This window comes from Trichoderma atroviride, chromosome 4, assembly GCF_020647795.1.
Source record: "Trichoderma atroviride chromosome 4, complete sequence".
NCBI classification, from domain to species: domain Eukaryota; kingdom Fungi; phylum Ascomycota; class Sordariomycetes; order Hypocreales; family Hypocreaceae; genus Trichoderma; species Trichoderma atroviride.
Window position 1 is genome coordinate 1,371,909 of NC_089403.1, and position 27,916 is coordinate 1,399,824.

Consider the following 27,916-nt stretch of genomic DNA (forward strand, 5'->3'; position numbering starts at 1 on the left):
ACTTTTGCTGTCAGGCACAGCTATAACACACAAAGGAAAACAAATAGAAAGCAGAATACGTATACACAAACAGCCCACAACTTTTTAAAATGATGACACAAACGAAGGAATAAAGCGAGTGAATTATAAATACATAAAAGATGTCGCGGCTCTCTACAATCCACCAAGATAGACAACTCTCGCTACACCATGGCCGCCGATCTTTGATACAAAGGAATTCTTGGTCGGCTGAAATCTCATAAAGGCTCGCGAGAGCCATCACAGTTGTACATCTAACGGTATCCCGAGTAATTTTGGGACCCTACAAACTCGTGAGGCTGTACTCCATGTCCATCGGAACTATGACCTCTGGTGGAGCCTCTGGAGTTTGGTCGACTGTTATCCCCGCCTACAGCAAAGTAGTCTCTCGAAAAGTCGTGGCCTGATTCGCTTTGCTGTCGAGAACCGGTCAAATCGCGATACATGGGGCTTGGCGTAGTACCCGAAGACAGTGCCGGATGGTACGTCGATTCTGGGATGCTGGGGGCATAGTATCGGTCTCCCGTCTTGGAGTAAGGAGGCAAGTTCTCTTCGTGCTCAGTCGGCATAGGAGGGTACATGGATGCTTCGAGGTCGGCCTTGGATTGAATGAGCATAGTGTTACGGGCATCGAGGGGTGTCAGATCATCCGTTTCTTCGCGCATTTTCTCTGCAGGTAACTTGTTAGAACAAAAGGTATAGTAATAAAGCATAATATACGAGCACAAAGCAACTTACCCATATCCTTTCTGCGCTTGCGGTGAGGGTTCATCTTGATGGTAGCATTGATAGCATTCCATCCAACAAGGAGTGCAAGCGCAACAGTCAGCGTAGACTGAATAGCAATCATGACGGCGCCCATGACGGTCTGTGTCGTCTGCTCAACATTGAATTCATCGACAAAGACAAAGACGCAAATCACAGACAGCACACGGACGACGGCAATGAAGATGTTGATCATGGTGGTAGAGCGGCGCTCAAAGGGGCGGGTGAAAACCAGGAGGGCCAACATGGCCAACTCGACAACGAAGCTGACAACGGTTTGAGCCATACCATGACCATCTCCTGCGGCAACAATGCAGCCCTTGATAAACGTATAAGCAATCATGGGAATGAAAAGCCACCAGTAGCTCTTTTGATAGGCCTCATAAAACATGGAGTACTTGAGCCAGTTTTCCTTTTCCTCATAGAGCTTGCTAGCATCGCCATGTTGGGCCTTGAGCCTGTGTGCTGTAATCCAGATTTTGAAGCCAAAGAAGGCGAGAATGCCGGTGAAGATTGCAAGAGAAAGACCAGCCAGCAACTTGGCCGCCCAAGAGTCACCGAGAGTGAATTGGAAGACACAGTACAGTACCCAGATTCCATAAAGAAGCAGAATAAGAGAAGTAATTGTTCGAGCAATGGATCTCCAGTAATGTTTGCGGAATCCGATGAGAGACTCTGGGAATTTACCGTACAGAGACCAGACTTCGAGAACGACTTTGACAAGCAAGATGATTGTGACGATTGCGGCAATAACAATGGCAACGATGAGAAGTGCTGTCATGAAAACGTCGGATTTCGGCACACTCAACGACTCTGCAAAGTTCTTGATGCCAGAGATTGTCTGAGTGACATGGCCCGTGACGCCACTCATGTCCACGTCATCACGGCGCACGAGTCTTGCAAGAGCACTCGCATCCGAGCTGTTTGTCTCGCTGCCGGTTTCAAGGGCTCTGGTGAGGTTTCTCAGGTACGCGACACTGTCTTCGGTAAGGTTACCGCCAGTGTTGGCTCGGAAGGTGTCGATGTTGGTCAAGAGACCGTTCCATGGAATGAGACCAACAGAGAATGCAAAGTTCTTTGCGAAGCTGCGGTAAACAGGCGGATAGTTGACAGAGAGCATACCGTTCATGGCCATGCCTTGGAACCATCCAGCCACGTCTGTGAAGCTAGGGCTAAGGCCGGCAACTCCAACACCGGAGCCCGCGGCACTTCCAGACATGGCCGAGCCAACTGCGGTCATGCCACTGGCAACGAGAGAGACACCGGCAATACCTGCAGCCACGTAGGAAACTGCTGGCACGCTCATGGTCTTACCATTGGTAACATCGGCTGAGATACAGGCCACCATGCTCTTATCAGCCAGTCTATCCAGCTTCATAACTGCTTTTGCAGAAATATCCGGAACAGAGAAAGCAATGGCCGGAATCATGGAAGCGTATTGAGCCGGGACCTGCTGAGTTCCGCGTGCAGAAAAGGGCCCATTAGGCAACGGGCACAGCTCGTTGACAAAAGTTTCTGGGTCACAAGGGCTGAAGGAGTTTGTGAATGCGTTGACGCCGTAAGCCGTGACGTCGAGACTCGCTGTGACATTCTCGCTAATAGTGCTGACTCCCTCAATGTCGAAAGTGACAGTCTTGGCGTCGTTGTCGTAAGTTATGCTGAGTTGCTGAATCGTGATGGAAGGCAAGCTTCCGCAGTCGGTAAAACCAGTCGTCGTCAGGATCTGATCGCCCATGACTCCCGTCATCAACATCACTCCCAAGCATAACGCCCTGCGGGTCTTTGATTGTGACGTTGTTCGAGCCATATTTCGTAAATCTTTCCTACTAAAATGCAAGCCGCTGGGTATATTCCTCGGTATGGCAATCGGCCCAATCCAGTATCAACTTTCAAATCAGATTCGTTTCGCCAATCGTCGCCGTATCGGTATATATATAGTCTATATGGTTAAATCGGTTATAGAAAGTAAGTATTCGAAGATAAGTAAATTCGAATGTCCCCGGTATATAACAAAAAAAAATAAACAATGCGCTGAGAAGAGACGCTCGTTGAAATCAGTAGCTTGCCAAGTCGAGAGCAAGATGCGACACTCGTATGGACAATAGAAAGGAAAAAGCGCCCACAGGGCGAGTATCCAAAATGGCCAGGGTCAACCTGACAAGAAGTGAAGTGACGACGCAAGGAAACGAGTGGCCAATGCAGTCGCCGTCTTTATAGATTCAGTATGTCTGGTACAGTCACCGGCGATTGTCTTCACGGCGGGACATTCATCAAAGGAATGAGAGAGAGCGATGTGTATAAGGATCGCAGCAAGGGAGGCAGTATTGAGCAAGGCTCAATTCGTCTGGCAAAGCTCGATTAGGCTCAGCTCACTATTATGGCACTCTGTGAAGCAGGGTCTCCCAAGGCATCACAAAGTGGCTGATAGCAGAAGAGCAGGCCCAACAGCGAGTCGTCGAGGAGGGAGCGAAGAAAACACAGAAAATGAATGACTGGAATTCAAAATCGAGCAGTAGTTGCTACAACGGAGAAAAAAAGAGCGAGAGCAAAAAGAAGACACAAGCAAAAAGTGACGACGGGCGAATTATGGAAGAGAAGGAGAAGAAAAGAAGGAGGAGGCAAACGCCGCCCAGAAAGTCGCAGGAAAGCGAGGCCCAAGCTGCGATTCGTCGTCCACGGTTGAAACATGCCGAAAGGGGATGCAGCACCAGCAAGAGCCGGGGGCCCTCCTTCCCCCACCTCCAATACAAGCCTCGCAGAGCCACTGCAGCGCCGCTACCAGGGAGGTACCGGCTGGCCCCCCCTCGGCGCAGCGCTGGAGCAAGGTTCCTCCCAAGTCGCCGTCCCTGGGCGCTGCATGGGCCGCCCCTTCCCAGCGGTCTTAGGGGCAGATCCAGCGGAAGGGGGTCGGAATTGGTACCTGCGCAAGGCCCTGATTGGCCAGATGCGGGTCGAGGCTGGCGAGCAGCGGCGCTGAAACTGGCCGCCAGAAGCTCAAACCGGGCCAGTAGTATATACGGATACACAAATACAAGCTGCGAATGAGCCCACAACCAACATACGCATTGAATGATGGACATTGCATGGCGCGCCCAGGACTGCGATTCTTCTCGACAATAAGACTGGCCGCCAATCCCTGAATCGTCCCATCAGGGTCCCGGCATGGCCATTGCAGATAGCCACGCACCAGGCGACGGGGCAACCGCTAGCTACCTGCCCAAGATTTCAGGGATCGTCCAGCGAAATTGCACTCGCCCAAAAACCTGCCAGCAACGAGATGAGCTCTTTTTTGGGGTAAACGAGCACTGCACTGCACTGCACTAAAAACAAAAATGAAGCAAAAAAAAGACAATTCTTCGTGTCTTAATTTAGGTCACCTTTTCTTTATTTCAACGAGAGAAATTAGAGTGGGCGAGAAATAGACGAGAGGCCGCCTATCGTCTAGCAGGCAGTTGGAGATGCAGCCTTTGATGGAGGAGATGCGCACTCCCATGCCCATCTCCATCTTGGTAGGCAAATTATCTGACTCGACTAGTGACATCTTGGATAGATGATCAACACATGTCCTCATTAGACCAGCTGCCAATGAAATGTCTCTCGGAGAAGAGGAGAATCAAGAAGACTATCGAGTGCTGATTTGATCGCTTCTCCGTAGATGGTCTAATGTCTCCATGTTCATCCCCCAAAACTTCTCTCTTCCACTTCCACTTCCACTTCCACTTCTACTCCATGATCTGCACTGCATTACACTGCTGCACCTCACCGCACGAACCCCAGTCTTCTTCGCCACAAAGCATAACAAAACACAGCCACCCCAGCTCCTGTTTCTTTCCAAATCAAGAAATAGCCGAGAAAACGAGAAGAAGTGAAAAGGAAGACAAAACGATGTAACCTGCCTTTGGACAAGTTATACAAGAAGCCCGGTTTATCCATACATTGGCACAAAAGTCATACGCGTAAACTGCTATCTTCTCCTGACTGGCACTAATACGAATTCGCTTAACGCAGCAAATTTAGAGCAGCTCCATTTTACTCCATGCTGGCTCATACTTGTAATAGTAATACGCTCCAGACTTCTCCAGGTACTTGATAGTAGATACTAGTAGTATAAATGCAAAAAAGTGCTCAAGTTTTGGAATGCGTGGTCGGCCTTTTATATCTCATACAAAAGTTCTGTTGGCCGGCTTAGATGCTGTGTGGTGAGGGGGGAGAGAAAAAAGGGGGAGAATGGAGTTAAGTGCTGTGTATCCTATTACCCTCACGCACCATCGGGTTGGAAGATACACAGAGCTTCTTTATCCAGGTCAATGGCTCATAACCGACGAGATTGAAATCTTTATTCCTCTGTGATACACTTTCCAAATGATTGCTATAGCTAAAAGACAATGCAATATGCATAAAAACACCAGGGGAAAAAAGGAAAGGAGTTGCCCTGTATCGTATACCTACTGCTCCTCGCAGCAGTCCAACTCGCATGCCAAAGTGCAGCAACCAAAAATGCCCAAATAAACAAGCCACTGCAGGGGAATCGTATTCAAATGTCTACTGCTACTCATTCCTAGCCCTCAACAATATCCAACAGTTGTTTGAATCCATGCCTTGAAATTTTATCCAGCTCTGAAATGAGCATGAACAAGTGAAAAAAAAGGAAGAAGAAAAGGAAAGAGATAAAGAGAATGCGTCGCATAATGGCCAAATGGTCATTCAACGCTTCAATAAAACCCAGACGCCTGCTGTCCATCGTCCCAGCCCTTGGTATCTAGATGAATAGTGGCTCCCTGGTGAGGAGAATGTGAGTAAGTCGACAGCGCATCGTGTCCGCTGAATGGACTGCCTTGGACGCTCGAAGGGTCCATCATGCCGTCGTACATCTGTGCGTTCATAGGGGGTGCAGCAGCGACTTGCACGGACACGTTCTGCAAACCCAATGCGTTCAGGGGTGGGAATGGCTCCACCTCATTTTGGATTGCCATGGCGGTATAGGGATTCGACCCCTGCCCATACGGAGCCGAGGTGACGGGCAGGTCCTGAGCCCGCCGGCCGGGGTCGAACCCATGAACTAGCGGGCTAGCGGCCATGGACTGAGTTTGGTGTAGATTTTGGCCCATGTTGTCAAACTGAGGATAGAAAGACGAGTGGAATTGGCCAGGATTCATCACCTGAGAATACATGAATTGGTTTTGGGCCTGGGGAGGATACGGCATCGACGGCTGTTGCTGCTGTGGCGGCGGCGGCAGCATTGGCGACGCTGTGGAAAGCTGCTGCTGTTGGCCATTGTTTGGATATCGCATTGCAGGCGAATTTGGATCTGGTAGGAGTGGAATTTCGTGCCGCGGAGGAGGGTCCTGGACCGGGCTGATGATGGTATCCGCTGCCAGTTCTTTTGCTTTGGCCGCTACCAAGCGCAGCACAGGAAGCGAGATTTGCTCCATATGCTTGGCCAGGTGAACAGTCAACTTCTTCCATGTCGGGAATACCTTGCCGCAAAACCGGCACGGTTCTTCATGCGGCTGTTTGTTCGTTTCTATGTGGCACTGCTCAACCTTTTGCCAGGTTGGATCGACTGCACCAACCTTTTTCATTGCCGCCTTGGTCTTCACTTTGGGTTCCTGGAACTTGTGCTCACGAACGAGGTGCTGTAAGAAATTATCGCGGCGATAGCATGTGTGCCGGCAATCTTCAACGTCGCATGTCCACCACTCTAAATGGCGGTGGCCCTCGTTTTCATGGCGGACCCAGTCGGCCTTGCGCTTAAAGATCTTGGGATCCCGGCATTTATCCCACGTGCATGTGAAAGGCTGCACATCCTCATGCACATGCTTGGTCCAGTCAGATGGCTTGTGGAACTTCTTCTTCTGGTAACACAGTTGGCATTCAAACTCCGCCGGCAAGTGCTGTGTTGGCGGCATAGGTATATCGGTTGGGAAGCTCTCCTGGTTAATGGCGCCTTCAGTCGGCGTGACATCGTCGTCGTCGTCGTCATAGTGCGTTGGTAAGGCGTCTAATCCCTTGCCATTGCCATTATCTCCTCCCCGTGAACTCAGCAGGTTCGCTGAACCGCCCAGTGCCAAGCACAGCGAGCCGCAAGGGCAGTTGGCCCCAAGACCAAGGTGTTTGACTTTGTTGCTAAGTAGCTGCTTGTACCTAATAATCTGCTGGTGGGCAATGCGATCTACAAGGTAGCTATGCGCAGGGGGCAGTGCTTGGTTCAGGGTCTGAATGTGTTGTTGGAAGCCAGCCAAGTTTGGAGCGATGTCGTCAATGATATTGGGGTTCATCTTCATGTCGTTATCTTCGTAAAAATCGTCATCGTCGTCGTCGTCGTCGTCTGGTTCGACAGGGGCAGCGGCTTGCCTGAGAGCCGCTACAGGCGGTCCACCAGATTTCCTCCACATATCAGCGAGGCTGGAGTGACCATTATCGATGCTGCTGCGATTGGCGGCAGCAGATGGCTTGGGCAAGTCTGACTTGCTTCGCGGCCGTCTCAGAGAGCCTTTCACACTGAGGCTGGGAAAGGAACTTTTGGGAGGCGGAGAAATGGTACTAATAGATCCTGCGCGCGAATGTGTAGTGCCGATGGAACCAAGGTTTTGGCCCATGGACACTAAAGCGGTGTTAATACTGGGAGTCTGGTGCTTCTTCCCCCAGCTGGGTGTTCGTGACATGGGAGACAAGTGCGGCAGGCTATCACGTTTATTGTGAGTTGGTGGTTGCTCTGTCTGTTCATTTGGAGCTTCGCGCTGTCCGCTACGGGAGCGCTTACGCGCATGTGAACCGCTGGGACGCCGGACAAGATTTGAAAGTTCCTTCAGAAGGTTGCCAGGTTTGTTGCTTCTATCACCGCTTCGACTAATGGAGAGCTTCTTCAAGAAATTGCCGCTCGTGATGCCCTCGATATCAACGTCGGCCACGCTGGGTAAGCTGCGTCGGCGAGTACCCCAGGTTGCCGCTCGAGAGATGATGGAGTCATTATCACGGCACATCCTCTCGAAGCGCTCAATGGCGGCTTGTGAGCTCTGAGGTTGATGCCGGCTCTCTCCACTGTTTCTGATGGAGGGAAGAATGGGGGCATCGGCCCAATTGCGATTAGCATAGATGATGTCGTAATCCTCGTCGGCCAACTGACCAGCACCGTTGGGAGCGTAATAAGTTTGGCCAGGGATGTATTTGTTCTCAGTTTGGTCCCCAAGAGGAATGCTGTCATTGCTGTTGCGACTTTGCTCTTCTGCGGAGCTGATATCCTCGGGAGACGACGTGTCTGGAGGAACAATCTCGTTGAGATTACCGGTAAGCCATTTGTTGACCTCGCCATTTTTCTCCTCAATCTCTTGACGGCTCATAATCTCGTTTATGCTCGCGATTGCCTCCCCAGGTCGCCTTTTTGGATCCAGACCACCAAGGCCAGTGGCAGGGTCGCGCCGCCATTGACCCGTGGAATCTCTAGCAACAGGTTTGCCTTGGCCATAGTTGGTGGATGATGTAATCAAGTCTCCGGCAGACTCGAGGCCCCCTCGTACCGTCGACGGACTATCTTCAAGAGAACGCTCAACGGTATGAACAGGGCCACTGCTATCTTTGTCCCATACGGAGATGGTGACGCGAGGACTCTGACATCTCATATCGACGGGAGCAGGTGCTAATCCGTCCTCACTAGACTGTGTGCTGTCCGTCTGGCTCGGCGTCAACTGGGGTGCTGGGATGACAAGGGGATTAGGCTTGAAGGGCATCTGAAGCTCCTGCGGTGAGATGGAGCTGGGTAACTGGTGTTGATCTGGTCGCGTGAGAGCGGTTCTCTCCTCGCTTCGTGGTGATAATGTGTGGACGGAGGCAGTTTGATCCGGGGTTAGAGGATGATAATTATCGTCGTTGGCATTATGCTCTTGTTGAGGCTCAACTGCTGGGGTGTTGTTTAGTGAGAGGTCCCATACGCTGTGGTCGTCCAAAAAGGATGGCGTGCCGACCTCGGGATTGGTAAAGTTGGCGCCGAAGAAAGGGTCGTCGTCCAAGTCGCTGTAGTCACTGGATTGGTAGAGGCTCAGTGTCGAGGATCCGGCAGGTGTCTCTGAGGGGTTCGCAGGGGAGAGAGAGTCACTGTTGACTCGAGATAGGAAGGGCGATAGTAGGTTTGAGTCGATTGATGAGCGCTCCTGTTGTTGCTGTTGTTGTTGCTGCTGCTGCTGCTGCTGATATTGATACTGGTAGTGATGCTGCTGCTGCTGTTGTTGTAGTCCGGCACCAGACGCCACTAGATCGCGGGGTTGAGAGTCGAAGTCAAAGTCGCGATCGAGGCTAAGAGGGCTGTCGGTGTCGTGAGGCACGGAGAACCCTTGAGCGGCTGCCGATGCGGAAGACATGATTGTATCCAGCTGGGGCCGAGCGTAAGGGGATGCCCGAGGATAAGTACTCCGTATATGCGGCAAGGAGGAGGGAGGGAGGTTATGGCAGGAGAAGAGAAGAGCGGTGGCTCTCTATCGAGAGATGCGAGACAGGCAGCCGGGTCCTGTAGGCCTAATCTGGTGCGCTCTGGAGATGCGCAGCGTCACGTCACTGGCCAGGGACCATGTTCCTGGAGAGCAACGGGGTGGCGGCAGGCTAATGATTGTTTTGCTGTGCTGTGCGTTGCTAGGCAGGGCGGGAGCCAGAAGTCAAGCTTTGGGGCGCAGCCGGCAAACAGACGGTCTAGAGAGGCTGCGGCGTCTGGCTAAGAGATGGAAATTGAGATGACAAAAGTGGTGTCGGACGAGAAAAAAAGGGCAGTGGGCGGAGAGCCAGAGCTGATGATGGGATGGGACATGGGCAGCCAGCGTGTGGGTGCGGCTGGCGGATCTAAAGGCGCTTACCACCATGCTTGGGCTGTCGACCGCACCCCCTGCGGAGCGACCCTTGCTGCCATCGTGCTGTCTCTCTTGAGCGTCTTGTCGGAACCGGGCTTGGGGAGCGATGCTTGTACAAGTATGTGCTACCGTGGCGGAATACGTGTACCGCCCGAGACAACAATGTCCCATGTACCAGCTGGTGGTGTCAAAAGCGTCATAGTGGTGCAACCGTTGTCGCTGGGCTTTCGGGCTTCGAGCTGGCCTGGCCCAGGGCCCCAATGAGCTGCGAGTTGGGGTGTGTGGGCAAGTGGGTTGGTGGTGATAGTGATTGCGGTGGTGGTGTGGTGGGGGGGCGAAAATGCGGGAGGAGACGCCTAGCAGCTTGCACAGGGGCCCCGAGATCTAAATGCGACGGCAAGAGGAAGTGGCAAGTAGCCGGTACCGGTAATATTGTAATGTTCGGTGAGGAAGAGGTGATTGCAATGGATCAAGGAGATGCTGGGCGAGATGAGACGGGATGAGGGAGACGAGATGAAGAGAGAGTCCCACGTGAGAAGGGATTGAGGGGCTAAAAGCTATCTGCTGTTGCTGTTTATAGGTACCTACCTAGGTAGGTGCCCGCTGTTAGCACACAGAGCACAGCTGTCCAGGGCTGCTAATGGTGCTCTAGCACTCCAGCTGCAGCGCTTTGGGTGCTGCTAGTTGAGCCTTGAGCCCTCAAGCTGGGAAGCTCAACTGCCCTAAAATAGACATCCGTGGGTTGAATCTGTAGCAGACACCAGCCAACTCAACTCCCCTCTCCAACAAGGACAATCGAAATCACACCCAGATCAACCATTCGCAAGTACACAGTACATTGCCCTACAACATACATCCACATCAGGGCAACGGTGTATTATGGCAATGGACGATGACGATAGAGGGCGGGCAGCATGCAACCGGGATTCCACTCCGCGGGCACCTATGCCGTACGAGTTCATGCCTACGTGCTAACCCAGGGCTCAAAGAGACGCGCGGTTGGCCGGGACCACGAAACTCCAAGCGATGTGCGAGTGCTTGCACCTTGCCGGTACAAGGTTGCCAGTGGTGCTGCTACGCTGCAAGTACTGGATCATGGCCTCCGGGGTTGGAGTTGAGGTTAGACTCTTTCCAGTCTAGACACAGCAACGCTCTTCTCAACCTTCGCCCCGGACGGTTCGCAACAGGAAATGCTACTCGTCTCGTTGTTTCTCCGCGCAAAGTACTGCCCTCCTTCTCTATTGTCGATTGTGTCAGGTCTGTCAAACTCACGTAGCGTGTCACTTGCTGCAGTCTCTTGTCTCCATAGCCTCCACCGATCAAAAAAGCCTAACTGGACAGCAGCAACACTAGAAAGAAAAGGCTCTGTCTGCTTCGCCGGTGGGGCTGCCCCTCCGATGTCAAGTGGAAAAACATGCCGTTGAAAAGCCTTATGGACACTGAGCTAGACACGATAGTGCAGTACGAGAACCATACGAGACAACACCGCGCCTGGCCAGGTATCCGGCCATCTAGAGCCGCCTGACCCCTGACAAGACTACACGCCCAGCCCATGCACGAGGGTGGGCACGAGGCGCCGCGCAGTCTCCAAATACGTTGGACCAGTCTCTAAAGGCACCACATTGGGCCATAGTGCGCTCCGATGGCCCTGCGAGGCTATCCAGCACAAAGTCCAAGTCAGGTGGTCCCAGCCCCCGAGGCGTTCTCGTCGTGTGGCTGCGAACCGAGACGAGATGGAGCACCGCCTTGCTCTCAGGACTAGCGTTATCGAACAATCTATTGCTCTGGATGTGTCCAGCTGGGGCACACAGGGGCAGCTTGGGGAGCGAGCCGCAGCACATCGCGATAAACATGAGACAGGCACCGCCATGACATCAGCACCATGAAATAAGGTTGTCCAACCTGTGGCACAGCATAGGCGAGAAGACAAGAGAGATACCTAGCAGCAGCATTACTTTATGCGGTACTCCACATTCGAGCTCGTGCGTGACCAAGGAGCTTGAGGAAAGCTTGTTCTTTGGGTGCTCGACTCGTACCTCGCGTGTGTGGTACGTAGCAGCAGCTTTCCGAAGGATCAAGACCATGCCATACTGGATCAGCAATGCATGAGGTGGTACGGAATACTATATACGTACTGGTAAGACGCCATGTGTATCAAGTGTTTCGCAGACTCTCAGCGGCTTGACATTGATGCAACCCACATGCCTGCCGGCAGGATCTAGCAGCAACATGCTCCGTAGACGTGGCCCAAACATGTATGCCGTTGCTGCAGAGGAGGCACTCCATATTCTGACATGCGCCGAGCTGTTGTTGATTGATTACACTAGCCACGGCTCAGGTAGTATAGGCAGCTATCGCTACCATCGGCATTTAATCACAGCAAGTAGCAGAGCAGCGGCGGCAGCGATTAATTTCCCGGCTGACTCGGCTCGTTGTTGTCAGCACCCTATTGCTGCCATGGCCATGGCCAGACCTTTGATTTGTGCACGCGGTGCTCATCGCGGAGATTAAGCAAAGATTCCGGCCATGAGAATGAAGTGAGTCTTGGCAACTCTTCCCCCAAGGGCAGGTTCCAGAAGTCCCATTCTCAAGAAGACTTGGATGCGTGCTCCATTCTTTGGCAAAGTGTATTATTGCAATATACAAGAGCCACAAATTGATGCTTAGGGGGGAGCAGCAAACATGGCACTGCCACATCCCGTGCGTCCCACCATGCGGCTGAAAGACTGGACGCTCTAGTCTCTCGACTATGCGATGGCTAGCACCGCCTCACTCCAATATAGTGCCCGCGAGTAGTAGCTTCTATCCTAGGTGAGATCATGCATCATAGTAGCATCGACCATCCGAGAATTGTATCCTGGAACATTCCACAGAAGCTTCATCTGTCTTACTTGCCTGCTCGCAAGCCACGCGCACACAGGCCTCTCTTCCGAAGCCTGCATGGGAATCCTGCGTGCAGCCACACGTCGGCCTTTTGTGGCAGGTTAGGTGTATAAGCCCACTGTGAATAACAGCCCCATACTCAGGCAGACTCAGACTCAGACTCGGACCCCAAGCATCAACGAGACGCCTTACAATTTCTCAAGGGAATGAAGCTCCGGAAGCAAAAAGAGCGAGATCCGAGACTGGGATGCTGGCTGCCTCTCAAAGCGAGCGGCCTCTTCCAGCCCTCAGCCCTCGACCCGTCTCGTCCAGTTTCCGCTACTGCAGCGCCACCCACCGCTCGGTCTGCTTGATTCGGACACCGGATTTCCGTGAATCTCGCCTTACTTATTCCTCACAGCCCAATCTGCCTCCGAGAGATAAGCGCGCCGCCTGATCGATAACCGCCGGTCCAAAAGGCGCGCGCAGGCGGCACCGGCGGCCTGCTGTTGGGTTGGCGCTGGCGCTGTGTCTCCTGCATCGTCTCGTCTGTGGGATTCTGACGCTGCAAGTGTAGCAGGATCAACTCGCCTCGTTTTTTTTTTTTTTTTACGAAATGAACCGTATGAAATTGAAAACTCTGCTTTTTGTATAGTAAAAGACAGAACATTGAGTACAGTAGTTGATGTGCACATGGCAAAATGCTGCTGGAAATCAGCCACCCCACGTCATTCAGCCACGTGATGCTTCAACCACCAGCCCGCGATTTCAAGATCAAGTGATTCCATCGCCGTCGCCCCTCATGTCTGCTTGACCTTGACCACTTTGCTTTTATACAATTCTAAGCAAATCAAACTTCCAACGGAGTGTAAACTCATCTCCACAAGAAATCAAGCGCAGTGATATCTGCAGACGCAACATCTATTCTGCGTGCTCGCCCATCATGTTTCGGGTTCGTAAAGACACAGATATAGCCCCCCCCCCCTCGAGACGTTTCGCCTCGTCTTACACCACAATAAGTTGAGCTAACCGCGCCTTCAGCCGCATCCAGAAGAAAACATGCATCTGCGGCTCCATAGAGCCCGGTCTGTGGTGCTAACTTCTGACGAGTGAGTGGTTCCACACGTTAACTTTGCACGCCATATTTCACATCTTCGTATCACCCGCCTCGTCGCCCTGATGTGACAAGGATGACGCCAATCTACATCTACATTGCTTCTTCTTTGAAGGATTCTCAAAGCCTAAATCCCATTGCTCACTGAGACTCCTCCCCCCTTTTCACAGACTCGTCGAAATCCGCGCCGCCCAACGAACCTTTGAGGGTGCCTACATGCGAACCGCCCTCGGCCTCTTCTCCTTCTCCCTCGTCATTCTCAAAGTCTTCACCGAGGAGTTCTACCCCATCGGCGCCCTCTTCGCCGCCTTTGGCACCGCCATCCTGCTCGTCTCCGTCTACCGCCGCTACCAGGGCAACCGCCAGTTCTTCGTCGCCGAGTCGGCAGATGGCATCTTTCACCGGAAATTCCGGACCAGCGGCGACACTGTGGTCCTGTTGACCGTGCTGAGTCTTTGCGCCTATGCCACGCTTTTGGCATTGACGTGGGAACTTAAAGATGCATGAGCTATCATTATGACATCTAACTTTACTTTACTGGGTCGTTTGGTGAAAAAAAGGACTCGGTTAAAATCTGCTTACCGCCCATTGCTTACTGGCATGGCTATGATATCCCCCGCCCGCAAGAGTTGATTTGAATTTCGGTTGAATGCCACAATTCACGTATCGTCTTTATCTTACACTTCCTAACATTTCTAGCGTTGTTTTGCTATATTTAGATCGTTGGATGATTCTCATCCAGGGCTTGTTCGGAGTCACACAGACGCAATTTTCTTTTCTGTTTTGTCACTAGTCACTTCTTCTCACTAGGTTTATCACTCGCACATCTCCGGAATCTCCTCCAAGTTACTTCCAATACTAGATTGGTAGCATACTTTAGGTATTTGCATTGCATCTGGCGTTAAATTGTATTAGCTGGGTTCATCTTAGTGGACAAATGGGTGATCATATAGGGGGGCGTGTTGATAGAGTTGCGTTTTAACAAGGCTTCTTTTTGGACCAAAGGCCACAGATGATACCCTCGGATTGTCTAGTTTAATTTTAGTCTTGAAGCTTACTTGAAAAACTCATTTTTCATGATTCCGTGCATGGTGATGTAAATCAATGGTCCACCCGTAACATACAGAGTTGATCTCAAGCAAGGCGCATAGCAACTCAAACTATGACTCCATTGATTAAACTTCCATCTCAGCACATTAAAGCCTTCTCATCTTCCAAAGATGCTTGCAAAACCACAGACACTTTATTTGCAAATACAGTTATTATAGGCTCAACATGACCCGCAAAGGTTCGGCGCAATAGAAGGCTACACCCAACTCCCGCAGTCAATGTCTGGATTAAATCAGCATGTCTAGGAACAAAAAAGGTCCAGCTAGCTTGGTCAAGGAAAGTTTCATCAAGACCAGATTCGCTGTATATGTGAGACGCTCAGATTATCCTGGATCCAATATAAATCATGAAACTTGTCGTATGACAAAGGAGGGAGCCAGATCCTGGGACGTAACCTACGAGATGAGACGTAGAGTACGTCGAGGTGGAATCAAAAGGCTCGATTCCACTAACTAACTAACTAAAGGGGGGGGGGGGGGGGGGGGGTTGTGCTTTTCTATCTCTTCTCCGAGAACTCAACATCTCCTGCCTTTCTAGGGCCCAACAAAACCTGAGATCATGAAAGGGAAATGTTTACGATACATCAAGGCGTCAGCCACTATCAGCGATTAAACAAACGTGATTCACGTTCCCATACATCACTTACAAGATAATATATTTTTTGCAGCATAATTAGACACGAATGGTAGTAATACATCTAAAAGTCGCACGAGCAACTATTCCAGTGTCACGCAATCACCCAACCCTCTAAATCACCCACAACACAAATAATCGCCCTGCTGTATCCATACATCTCTTCCAATATCCTTTCCCTTTCTAAATATTCCCCTTTCTCAAGAAGCACCATTCCACGTCTTGTGTCATTTACACCTCAAAAAACTGGATAAATAATAAAATCAAGAAAATCCCACATGTAAAAGACCCAAAAGTCCTACTATCAACAACTAGCTCTAAATCAGTCCAATGGAAAGAAGAACAAATATATAGAAAATATGTATGGGAAAAAAATGTTCCCTAGAAAAAAACATGAAACTTGCAAGTATTATTTGTTGTGGCCATGTTCCAAAAGAAAAAAGGGAAAAAAAAAAAAAAAAAAAAAAATTAGAGCCCTCCTTTTCTCTCAAATATGCTTCATTGAATGCCTTGCAATTTATAAGGAAAATAAAAAGAAAAGAGAAACCTGTAACCACGAAAAGGAAGCTGCTGATTCCAGCAAATGGACCCGCTCAATACAAAAAAGCCTCTTGAAACCTTTCTTTTTTAAAACCACCCCAATTTCGAACATAGAGTCCAGTATAAAAGTGAAACCAATACAACAAAGGGGAATTGAAACAAAGAAAAGCTGACTCTAATCCGCTTATTCCGCCATAAGTGACCATAGCTCACTTACTTGATGAATACCCCCTCCTGTTCTAAAAAGAGAAAAAGAAAAGAAAAAAACAGGTATTTCGGCCGTAACGATCATCCCTTGTTTCCTGCCGCTATATACAGTCGCCAGATCCGCCTCCATTTCCATGGTATAATCGTGCCCTGTCCTCGCCCCAAGGTTGAATGTTGAAATGCATTAAGAGCAAAACCCATAAAGAAACTCGAATGACATGAGGTTGAAATCTTAGTCCACATATTTTGTACTGCCGGGTCTAGTACAACTATATCCTCCTAGGTAGGTAGCCCTTTGCTGCCATCCCTCATATTGTGATAGACCAGCCATATCAGATTAATCATTGTCCGAAGCGGTTGTCTGTCGGTAAAATGGTGTCGGCGAGGGTATGGTCGCAATTCACCAGCAGGTGAATATTCGTTTATTCGATAATATTCGAGACACCTTGAGACATCTCGGTCGCAGTTTACGTCGCCATGCCTCAGCGTTCTCAGCACGAGTCCACCTCTCCCAGCACTGTGGAAATTGAACGCAAACAGCAACCATTACATAGGCACCCAAAGAAGTCTATACCCCAACTTCTTCATTGTTTCCGCGGCTGCTGGGAAGTTTGGAATCGGAGGTCGTTTCGTATCAGAGACATCGGCGAAGAGGGAGGGTCCGGTCAAGTGGTCGTCCACTAGTAATCGGCATCGCTGGATTTCTTTATCTTGTGATAGACAGACGCCTTTCTGCATTTGACCTAATGAAACCCTTTTGGCAGCTGAGGTAAAGCAGAAATACCAAGGTTGGCAAACTGGAGGCTGGTGAGGGTTCAATACACCGCCCAATATAGCTAGGACAGACGAATATCCGTGCTCGATTTACTTTTCAGGCTTATCGTAATTTGAATACTTTGATTTTCAGCAACGAATGACGTCTTGTCGGCAGTTATCGAGTCCTTTCAGCTCCTTGCTGTAACAGACTACGGCCAAATTCAGTAAATATAGGAGAAAGGCAGTCTCCTACATGCGACCTGCCCCATCATTCTCACCATACCCTGTCCACCCACGGTAAGCACCTCCTACCTGTGTGTCTTGTACTTGTTGGTGCTGGTGTTGATGTTGATGTTGCTGCGTCTGCTGATGCTGCTGCGGCTGCGGCTGGTGTTGTTGTTGTTGCTGCTGCTGCTGCCAAGGTACAGGCGCTGTCGAGGGCACAGCAGCGCCCATTATTGCTGGATCGATGGCTTGTTCAATATTCTCGTCCGTTTCGTTAACAGGCACCGCGCCGTAGATGTGAGGAAAATGCTGGGTCTGCCTTTCGTAAACCGGATTATGATGTGGTGTTGGATAGTACTGAGGTGTATGATGGCTACCTAGAACTTCTCCGCTAAAGGACATCGATCGAGGAGGTGGTGGCATGCCGCTATTCCACCCCATTTCATTTCCATGTCCAAAATTCGAATTTGCCCAGGCGGCAGACACGGTATTCGGATCTGTGTATGGAGAAATCTGGCCACCTAAGCTCATTGAAACGTCTCCTTGATATGACTGTTGCCACATATTTTGACCGCGAGGTTTCGACATTGCGCTTGGATCTGTGTCTGTAGACACCCAGCTTCTTGAGGGCTGCTCGCCTACACCATACGATGATCCGGATTGCATGGAGTTCGCTGAACCTTGATTAAACCAACAGTTAACATCGCCAAACATACAGAAATCCTACAGACAAGTCTTAGTTACCCACCTTCCAAGGTCGGCGGAAAGTATTCGCTTTGAGGTGTTGAGGCTCCAATGTTCGGCACCTGCGCAACAGGTATGGCAGGATAATTCTGTCGTTGTGATCCTTGGTCAACGGAACTGCCACGAGATATTGCCGGCGATGAGGAGGCCGTCGCGATGCTGGATCCAGTGGGCGTTTGAGGCGGCAGTTTCTGATCATATGGTTGCTGCTGGTCTACCGGGTGAAAGCTGCACTCTTTCTTGAGCCGTATACAGTTTACACATCGATTCTGGTCCTCGGAGGATATAATGCAGCGTATTTTGCGTCGGCGACAATGACCTAGCGTGTGTTAGACTCCTTGGGGGGTGTCCGGGAGGACCGGCCCAGGCCTCTCGGTTCGTGTCGAGTCGGGAAAAGGGGGCAGACAAGACTCACCACAGGCAATCGATGTTCTATGGTAGCCTAGCTTGTTTCTCTTCTTTTCATTCATCTGCGGCGCTAGTGGTTGAGACTCTAAGAACGATGTTGATGCTACACCACCCACTGAAGGTGTCGAGAAAGATCGCTTCAAGACATGGGTAGCATTTCCTCGGATGGTAGATGCCATTGTGGGATCTTGGGGCCCCCTAAAATTTCTGGAGGGAGACCTTGGTGGTGGCATCGCAGGTTGCATCTACTCCTGTTGTGACGGGGCCTGGATATGACATTGATGAGATCGTGACGACGTCGATGACTCTGAGGGGGGCTGGTAGCACGGAGGGGTCTTTGAGAGAAGCGGGATCGTGGAGACCTTCGATTCGATTGAGCTGGAAAGGTACGACAAGAAAGCAAGAGTCATCCACAGCAGATGGTAGAGCTGAGTAGGTGGCGTTGGCTTGCCAATACTCTCCTGTTAGCGAGCCCCAGAGCTGGGATATTGACCTCTAATCCGTGATCCAAAACAGCACGCTGAAATTCTGGTGGCAAAGTGTATAGCTGACCTAAGACAGCTGATGGTGAATGAGAGCTAGAGCCAGGGAGGATCCCATACCAGCTCTTGGCCCGGCCCGATCTGGCAATCTGTGAATCTCTTTTTGCTCTTCCGTCTCGGAAGACAGCAGACCGAGATATGGGTGGCTTTGGCAAGCACCGATGATGGAGGCACAAAGAGGATGGATTAAAGGACACAGAGCGGGAGGTTGCCCCAGTACCTAGTAGTAATAGCTACTAATAGCCGCCTGTTGTGACACCCTGCCTACCCAGTGCCATGCCCCGGGGTCTTCCATAGGGCTACAGTGCCTGTCGGCAAGGAGGAGGAAGCAAGGGTGATGCGAAGTCGCACACAGCCCTTTTGGGGGTGGGGAGGGGAGGCGATATTGAGTTGATTAGCAAGAGGAGCCGTAAACTTGACACCCCTCAGTCGACACCAACCATGTTAGAGAGCTACGAGTACAGGCAGTAGTCAGAGAGACCAGCAGCGTACAAGTATGTACATATAAGTATGGATCCACACGAGGAATCAAAACGGTGCAGTTCCCGTTGGGCTCAGCCTGAAAGGGCTGCGTGGCATGTGCCGAGCGGCGAAGCCGTCAACCGTAGAAGGTAAAAAGCCTATGATTTGGCTGACAGGTCAGCGCGACTTTACAAGACTGCAAAGAAACGGAGCCAGCTGCTAGGGGAAAAAAAAATAGTTATTTGATTGTTTAAATCGTCATCTTACCACCAATGTGGAGACGTTGCTTCCCACTTGAACATCGTTTGGCGACCACTGAGAGCATCTGCCAGGATTTGTCATGTCAATCAGCATCGGGTATTGGCGAATAGGAAAAAAAGAATGGAGATTAGAGGCGATTCCGCAGCAGCAGTTGCATTTTGCCAGGCAGCAATTTTTTCTTCATGCGTAACATTTTTGTGTGGTATCATATCAAAAGCAAAAGGGAAGCAGCCGAGCGGCCATCCCGGAGGGTGGTACATTTTTGTTTGGGCGTGTATATAAGAGTGCCGGCGGCCTCGGCTTGGAGAATGCGAGAGGGGCCTCTTATTAACCAAGACTCCATCAGAAAAAAGTACAAGTATGTATGTGTATGTATACTTGCTGATACTGGCTGCTTACACCTACCTCTGGCAACTTGTTTGCGGTGCTCACGAATTTAGGTCACATAGGGTTTGCCGCTAAAAGCGACGTCTGTCATTTTTTACAAAGTCTAGGGAAGCTTGAATTGTGGTGTGCGTCGTTTTGGTGAGGGTCAGTAAGTAGCACTGTCTCAGAACAGCGGGAAGAAAACAGGAGGAACAAAGAAGGCTTCGAGAACGGTAGGGTGAAACAGCTTCGAATGATGGCTCACCTATCACATGCACCTCTGTGGTAGCATCATAGGGCACAGTACGGAGTAGGATAATACAGGCGACGTACTAAGTTGGCAGTAGTACATTTGGCAAGGGTGAGGCTGGCGAACCAATTATTAGCTGCACTAATACCAGGAAAAGCAGCTAGAGGGGCCGAGACGGGGGAATGGAAGAGAAAGGGAAAAAGAAAAGAGAGAGAAACAAGTACGAACCTTGTCTGGCGCCAAGGAGATGGAAAAAGGAAAAGGAAAGGAAAGGCAGAGAGTAGAGTAGGACTCCTAGTCCATCCATCTGCCGGTCTCCAATTGTTTCAGCTCAATCTTGCTCTTGGATGGATACGATACTGGCTGCAGATACGTCTTCTGCAGGGCTGGGAGAAGAGGTGCAATACGGGCTGCTCCGTGTCCCTGATGTGCGCCAGCATATATGCGAGCGATTCATGATGCCACCGGCAGTACTACCTACCTGTTGCACAAAGTAAGCGGGGCGAGGATGAGAAGCTAGCAGAAGTGCACTCAAAGTAGTAATAATGCTGTAAAGTAGTAGGTATGACGGAGCAAGTTGAGACGAATCTTGCAGATTGAAATTGTCCGACAAGGTGTTGTTTAGTTCAAAGACTCAGTTCCACGGTGCTACTAGTAGCTACCCGTCCCCAACTGCACCGTTGCTCGTAACAATCCCCACGTTTCCTGCGTTAGGGAGATGACCAGAAGCAAAAGAGGCCAAAGGCAATCAATTAGCTCCGTGAGATCAATCTGCGGCCGTCAACCGATCCCGAGAAAGCAAGACTAAGCGACTCAGACGCCTCCCAAAACGAGTAAGCAGGCGACTGGGCCAAGTAGTACTTGTAGCATGTACGGCGGTGGTGGTAGATGCATCAGTGGACACCCTGAGACATACCCTATTAGGTAGCAGGTAGGCCTAGTACAGTAGTACTACACACTTGATAGAGAAGTCTTATGCAAGAGGCAACGCGTCGTAATAGGCAATACGTGCGTATTTCCATATGTAGTAGTCGTAGCCCATGACGAAATGTGTGTTTCTCGCCAACGCGGATTCCTGAGGTCAATAGCCCACAGAATCGTCAGGAAATCACAACAGAACCACCGGCCAGGCTTGGAACTTTGACGGGGAATCTCTATCGGCGAAGTTCATCTAAGCCCTCAAAAAACGGGGTATTCCAAGACCAGCGGTGCCTAGGTAGTAGCTCTCCGTATCCGCGGGAATGGGCGGCGTGGTTGTAGTCCCCTCACAAGTCATCGCTTCTGTACCTGATCCACGTTTGTGGAGGAGACAGCGATCCAGCTCATTCAGACCGACAACGTTTCATCCAGCCGACAGCTTTGGCTCCTCCACTCCTCTCCACTCCCCCGAAAAAAAAATTCATTTTGCTCTGCAGTCTAACAAGTTAGTAAGTGGGCAGAAATACATGCCTCCCAACTCACAACCAGCGAAGCTCTGCTATATGATGCCAATATCTGCGTCGTAAACCATCCCGGCTCAGTAAGATACTCTCAGGAGGATAGCAGGCGGTAGCATTAGCGCTGGAAGAAACTTGTCTCGGCGAGATTTGAATCGAAGCCGTTAGCACTATTAGCGCTGTGTCAAGCAAGGGTGAAGCAAGGGCCAAGCACGGAGTAATTGCGAGGGCTACTGTGCTGGTGCCAGTGACGCCTATGGGGTAGTTCCATACGACATACGAGGTACAGTAGGTACGGAGTAGACCCGAAGGATTTGAGTGCGGTGCCAAGTGGGAAGACACCCGCACAAGCTCATCTTTTCAATTCGCGTGATGGAAGGCTTTATATCTCCGGTGAGTCTGTAGAAAATTAGATTAGAAACATAGTTGATGAACAAATGGTATTAGTTTGTGAAACCATACCAGTATGCCAACCTCGATGGGTTATTCTCTATTAGGCTGTATTGCGTGTCGTTTAATGAGCGAAAAAGTCTGGTGAGAAGATGCACGCCAAATTTCCAATGACGATGCTTGTCTGGCTGAATAGGGATCTCACGCCCCCATCTTCTCTTCCTTGTAATCGAAGCTGGCCTCATGACAGATCGCACTATGAAGGTTATATGCGAGCAATAGTACATATATGCCGGCTCCCCGTACTGGACAATTGCTGCGTACGACATGGTTATGCTGCGTCCAAGGCAGCATGTGCTCCGTCCTCGTCCTCGCCATAGGTGTGTGCATTGTGTATATGATGGTGTGTAACACAAGTGGATCTTTAAGGCGGGAGTTCTAGCATGGTACTCCGTACTCCGTAATGGCCCCTCGGCAGCTCCCTTACAGGGCCAGCCCCTGGTCGAAGCGTTGCGCTTGTTCTAACGCCGCTCAACTAGTCTAGTCGAATATGTAGGTCGTCCTGCTAGAAGTGGCTGAAGTTGCGATTCCATTAAAAAAAAAAGTACGGCCGGCCACGGCCGGCTCAAGAGTCCCAGCAGTTGATAACCGCTACTAGTTGCAACGGCAGCGAGATTTTCGAAGCGAGCTAATTTCTGTGCTAGTGGCATCCGAGATCTTGCTGCAAGCTCGTGCTGCGGTGGCGAAGATGGATGATACGAGAAAGCGAGCTGAGACACAGCAAAGTCGGCGCACCGTGATTCCGAACTCGAAGCATATCGGGACACAACCGAAGGTGGTGAGACGAAGAGATTTTCCACCGCAAGGGCAGATGAGCCATCGTATTTCAAGCAAATCAAAATGAAACAATAGATGGAGAGCAGATGATTGATAGCCGCTTCATCCTGGCCGCAATCTCGAGTGCATCGGCCAATGGAACCCAAAGCAAGTCGCCGGCTATTCTTCTGTATGCAATAGCATGGCTGCCCATGAAAGTCGATCACGATCGCCTTTGACTAGCAATTTACCCGGCCGTGTAGTTTGCAGTGAGGAGATGCTGCTAGTGTCTGCTTCCCTTCCTTCCCCTTCCCTGCCGCGTGTTGCGGCTGCGACGAAGCGACCTTGGGTTGACAAGGCTGATCTGATGCTGGCCAACAAAAATTCCCTTTGCTAGCGCGTCGGCCGAAGTCCAGGCTGTGAAGGCGTCCTATGCCCAACGGCGTTAATCTCGTCCAGGTGGGCCAGTTGAAGGTTTTTAGCCTTGGCGAGGACGGATCAGAAGCCGGGTCCCCGCCAGGCATGCTGAGCAACGCGCATGCAAGAGCAGCAGGACTGCACTGAGGGCATGTGGCCGTGATTCGTCGTGGTACGGAAGATACGACGCAAGATGCACCACGCGTCGGCGGATCTCAGCTGCTCCAGGTTCTCGCGCCTCGTGCGAAATCGGTGAAGCTGCTAGTCCTGGTCATGGTTTGGCCGCTTGGCTGCAAGGAACGGGTTCCTGGCACGCGGGGGGTCTGGCCTGGCCTGGCCTGGCCTGCGGGAGAAATTGCTCCAGGTGTCCTCCTGTGTTTGGCCAAGATGCTCGGACAGCAAGCCGACGACTTCACGCCGGCGCGGCCTTTTGCAGGCTAGCCGCGTCGCCTTTGATTAGGCTGAGCTGCCGCGCTGCTGGGCACTTGGCCGTCCAATGGGTGCCATGAGCCGTTGCCAGACAGCGAGTTGACCGGTGCTCGACTGTGCTGCAGAAGCTGAAAACCAGGTACCAGTGGGTACTCGGACGGTACCGCTTTGACCAGGGGCAAGGCGCAGGGGATATCAGGCGATTTAGCACATGAAAGCGCGAGAGATGGCATCAATCGCCCTCTGGCCCATCGCTCCAGTGAATTAGTGCCGCCGATTCTCCATACCTATCCAGGTACTCGAGAGGAGATGCTGCAAAAATCGCTCGGCGAACGGCATGTGGCAGTCACATCCGACAGGCTCCGCAGCTTCAGGTGGCCGTTGGCAGGAACAGATCATGTGCGGTGCCTCCTTGTTTGAAAAGCCTCCGGTCTCAATCCGTGGACAAGTGATTGGCCGCAATAGACGTAATTCCCTAATTCCAGCCCTGAGCTACTCTGCTCGCTACTGCTGCTCGCTTGCAGTTGCCATTGTTACGGCCGACCTATCACCTACCTACAGTGCTCCGTACAAGTAGGTACTTGTACTTCCAGGCAGGGAGGGATGGAGGCGGCTACTGCGTGTACCTGCAAAATTTAATTCGCTTGCACCTGGTGCAGCTCGCAGTAGCACCTGCAGTGGCGTCAATTTATTTTGACATGTCAGGGCGTGTGTGTCTCTGAGATTCCACGTTGCGACTAAGTCAAGGCTATTCTCGAATCAGGAGTAATGCTAGCAGCACCTACATGCTTTAGCGGTTTGCACGGTGATCAGATTAAGACGCCAAGTTGAGCATCGCTGGTGGCGGCGTGGCCAGGCAGCTCCAGTACCACGTAATTGGGGGCCTCGAAAGAATTAGGAATCAAATCCTCACAGCAACAGCTCTGGCTTGTGAGTTGCTAACCCAACTTACCTACAAGCACATGTAAACATTTGGTTGCTTGCTTTTCTAGTCGTAGCAGCCAAAGCACCTACCAGGTAGGTATACTACTGCCTCCTAGTAGTAATGTTAGTGCAGAGAATCCTGCGACTTAGGGCCATATGTATGCACCTACACCAGATGCAGCTAAGATGGGAGGTCCTGCTCCGTAACACGAAGTGATATCCGACACAATCTGCTGCATTCGGGGCAGGATACCTTCTGATACCCCGCGGGTACATTAGCATTGGGTGTTGAAACCGCATTGCACAGCTCGATTGATCGATATCTAACAGCACTTATGTATAGACGGCGTTTTCGCCGGCGGCTCGGCCCTTCCGTGTAAGCACCTAGAAACCGTACTATGCCAAAGTCCACATTGGGATGTAGTGGTATCAATGGCATTAATGGCATAGACGGCGCGCAGCAATGATTTTGTAGTATATTTTCGCTTGTTGCAAACATCACTTGTATCAGTTCTAGGAATGAATCCAAGCCACGGATTATCATGTTCGCCTGTGCATAAATTGATACCGAGTCAGGTACTTAGTTGAGTTAGCCGATGGCAGTGCTCGGGGTATACGAAGCAACAGGTACTATAATTACGGGTACTATCGCGGCTACTATAATTGGCAGTTGTGATTTTCCTAACGAGAGTGAATGAAAGAGTCGCTGCGGCGGCATGTTTTCAGGGGACGTCTTCTATGTATCATTTCTAAATCAAATATGGCACAACAGGGGAGAAGCCCTGCAGTACGTCGCCTAAATATTCATCGCCAATCAAGCTGATGGCTCACGAGGAACATGACTACTACTACTATTCAAGGTCTCTGCTACAGTATTGGGACTCGCACTATGGACAGGCTGTTCAATACTAGTATGGTAAAGGCAATAAGACACGCCGTCTTGGAATTGCCACTCGTACGGAGCCAGCCACATGCATGTAGGGCAGCAGTAGTTGCGAGAACTATTGAAAGAAGCTCGGCATCTGGTCCCCGTCATTGCATGAGACCATGGCTCGGCATGTGTGAGCGTATCATATAACAATATGCGGTGTATGCCTCTCGGCTTCTTAGTCGAGCATGCAAGTAAGCTTGAAACATCAATTTCATGTCTCTGCCAAGAACCAATCCCCTTGACATCACAGCTCCGATTCCCCTGAGATCCCTCGCATCAGCTCATATGAACATGAGTCACGGCCAAGATGAACAATGGCCAAGCAGTAGTACGTTGATGAAACGATCTGGCAAATGATTATCAATAGCCGCCGGTCCATTGACAAATCGATTGGGTGAAACCGCGGCATCCATCGCATGCACTGCCATCTCGGTGCCCAAAGCAGCTGGAGGATGGACGCTTTCCTGCACGCTGATATCAAGTACCTGTCATTGCAGCTGACATCGAAACTGCAAGCCCCTTGATAGCCATTGGACTTTACGAATTACCGAAAAATCATACGGCCATCTGAATGGGTCGCTTAAGCCAAGCCACGCAAACAAGCGTTATTCTCATGCACAGCAAACCAACAGATGGCAATGAAACTGACTCAGTTACAGTTCCAACCAGCTGAAGCCAGGCCAGAAGTGTCAACTGGCCACTTGTGGTTGTCAGAAAGGACCAAAAGCTTTGCCAATGAGCAACCAAGATGGAGTGGACGGGTGTGTGTGGCGTGTGAGACAGCGTAAGCACTTGTTTCGGAATCTTCTAGACAAGAGCAGGCGAAAATGCAGTGAGCTTAGAAAATGCGATTACGGTAATTTCTAAGCTTTAATGATGTACCTCTGGTACTTTCATCCTGCCCGGCATTAATTTCACCTGCTGCAGAGGTAGTTCCGAAACTGCCATTCGGAAAGTGAGGGTGAGAAAATAGGCAGGGCTTGGGGGAAATGGACAGAAAAGCGCGCCAAGACAACACAAATGATAACCAGGCTCAGTTAGAATCGGTAAAATGAGGTGAATTCGTCGGATATGACAGACTGGCTAATTTGAAACTTTTGCGCTCTAATTGAAACAGCGTTTCTTTTACCCGGTTACATATTTCGACATTTGCTGCTTGCAATGAGATGATGATTGGGGAGATGACGCAGTAAGCACAGTCGACTTACCCAAAGTATGTCAAATCTCCAGAGATACCATTAAGTCGCCGCTATCAAATTCCAAATTCACAATTTAACCCAACTCTGTCTTATTTGCTTTTGCATCATATGAGAACAACGTGTAACAACAAAAGCCATTGGCAGTTGCTTTTGAAAGATATCAAGACTCAAATACAGTCATATTTCACGGCTCTGCACTGTCTCACTACGTCATTGTCCCACACATTCCACAGTGTGCAACATGAGACAAGTCCCCACTTGCATGGTCGCTAATCGACCTCATCCGTTTTCGCAGCATCTGAGCGACGATTTTTCCAAGTCAGTGGGCAAACCGCGGCGGGCTGCGATACTTGCGCTCCCTACCCAGAGAGGCGACGACTGAATATCGATACCGGTGTCAATCGGCCCACAGTCCTTTTGCCCAAGGTCTCAGCCGTTGACGTCGTCCTCGCTTCTCCACGGATCGTCATCCAGTCCCCCGCTTCAGCGAATGGCTGGACCACCTTGATCAGCTGATATCAACTGCTGTCGTCGGCGGCTCTGCGCTCCAGCACCACGACCCATCATGAGCGATCTACAGCGAGCCTGGGCACGATCAAAGCTTGGGATTCCCGCGGAGCCTTTTGAGGAGCTGGACGAGGCGGAGGAGGACCAGGTGCCGGAGCTGCCAGAAGGGGTCGACGACGATTCCTCTTCGGCCTCGTCGGCCTCGTCGGTATCGTCGACGGGGACAATTATCCCGACGCCGAGCCAGAGGCTCTTTGCTCGCCCCCAAGGGTAACTACAACTACACCCAAGCTGGATATGGCAGAGGGCTTTTTCATGATTGAGCTGTCGGGCTGACAGTGCATGCAGCGTCGCAAGGGGCAGAACGCTGGAGCAGATCCCATGGACCACCTACTTTGAGCGGGAGCTGTTTCTGAAGTCTGATGCCCACCCAGAGGTCACTTACCATGTCTACCTCAACTCGCCGGTAGAAAAGGGGCCCTTGTACGTGATGCATCACGGCGCCGGATCCTCTGGGCTCTCGTTTGCGGTGGTGGGCTCTGAGATAAGGAAACGACTCCCAAATGCTGGCATACTGGCAGTCGACTGCAGAGGTCATGGTTCCACAACTGCCCCTGACGGCGCGGCCTTGGATCTACGGCTGGATACGTTGTCGTCCGACCTTTTCGCCATGATTGAGGCCACGAAATCGCAGATGGGCTGGCCAGAGCTGCCCCCTATAGTTCTCGTTGGCCATTCGCTAGGGGGGTGCTGTGGTAACAGACCTCGCC

At 50.9% G+C, this 27,916-nt stretch overlaps 5 protein-coding genes across 5 annotated transcripts; 2 read left to right on the forward strand and 3 right to left on the reverse strand.

Moving 5' to 3' along the window:
* Nucleotides 1-272: 272 nt before the first annotated feature.
* TrAtP1_007743 (uncharacterized protein) lies at nt 273-2,530 on the reverse strand (the record flags this gene model as incomplete). Its single annotated transcript, XM_014092577.2, has 2 exons — nt 273-688; nt 757-2,530. 2 exons carry the CDS (start codon nt 2,528-2,530, stop codon nt 273-275), a joined length of 2,190 nt encoding a protein of 729 aa, XP_013948052.2.
* A 2,965-nt stretch (nt 2,531-5,495) lies between these two features.
* Nucleotides 5,496-9,137, reverse strand: TrAtP1_007744 (uncharacterized protein; the record flags this gene model as incomplete). Its single annotated transcript, XM_014092454.2, has 1 exon — nt 5,496-9,137. One exon carries the CDS (start codon nt 9,135-9,137, stop codon nt 5,496-5,498), a length of 3,642 nt encoding a protein of 1,213 aa, XP_013947929.2.
* Nucleotides 9,138-12,653: 3,516 nt separating this feature from the next.
* Nucleotides 12,654-12,853, forward strand: TrAtP1_007745 (uncharacterized protein; the record flags this gene model as incomplete). The annotated part of the gene is made up of 1 exon (XM_066113648.1): nt 12,654-12,853. A coding segment is annotated over one exon (200 nt), but the record flags the coding sequence as incomplete, so codon positions are not given.
* Nucleotides 12,854-13,422: 569 nt separating this feature from the next.
* On the forward strand, nt 13,423-14,100 carry TrAtP1_007746 (uncharacterized protein; the record flags this gene model as incomplete). The annotated part of the gene is made up of 3 exons (XM_014092578.2): nt 13,423-13,431; nt 13,521-13,588; nt 13,764-14,100. 3 exons carry the CDS (start codon nt 13,423-13,425, stop codon nt 14,098-14,100), a joined length of 414 nt encoding a protein of 137 aa, XP_013948053.1.
* Nucleotides 14,101-17,088: 2,988 nt separating this feature from the next.
* TrAtP1_007747 (uncharacterized protein) lies at nt 17,089-18,461 on the reverse strand (the record flags this gene model as incomplete). Its single annotated transcript, XM_014092580.1, has 3 exons — nt 17,089-17,744; nt 17,813-18,127; nt 18,224-18,461. 3 exons carry the CDS (start codon nt 18,459-18,461, stop codon nt 17,089-17,091), a joined length of 1,209 nt encoding a protein of 402 aa, XP_013948055.1.
* Between the last annotated feature and the right edge of the window lie 9,455 nt (nt 18,462-27,916).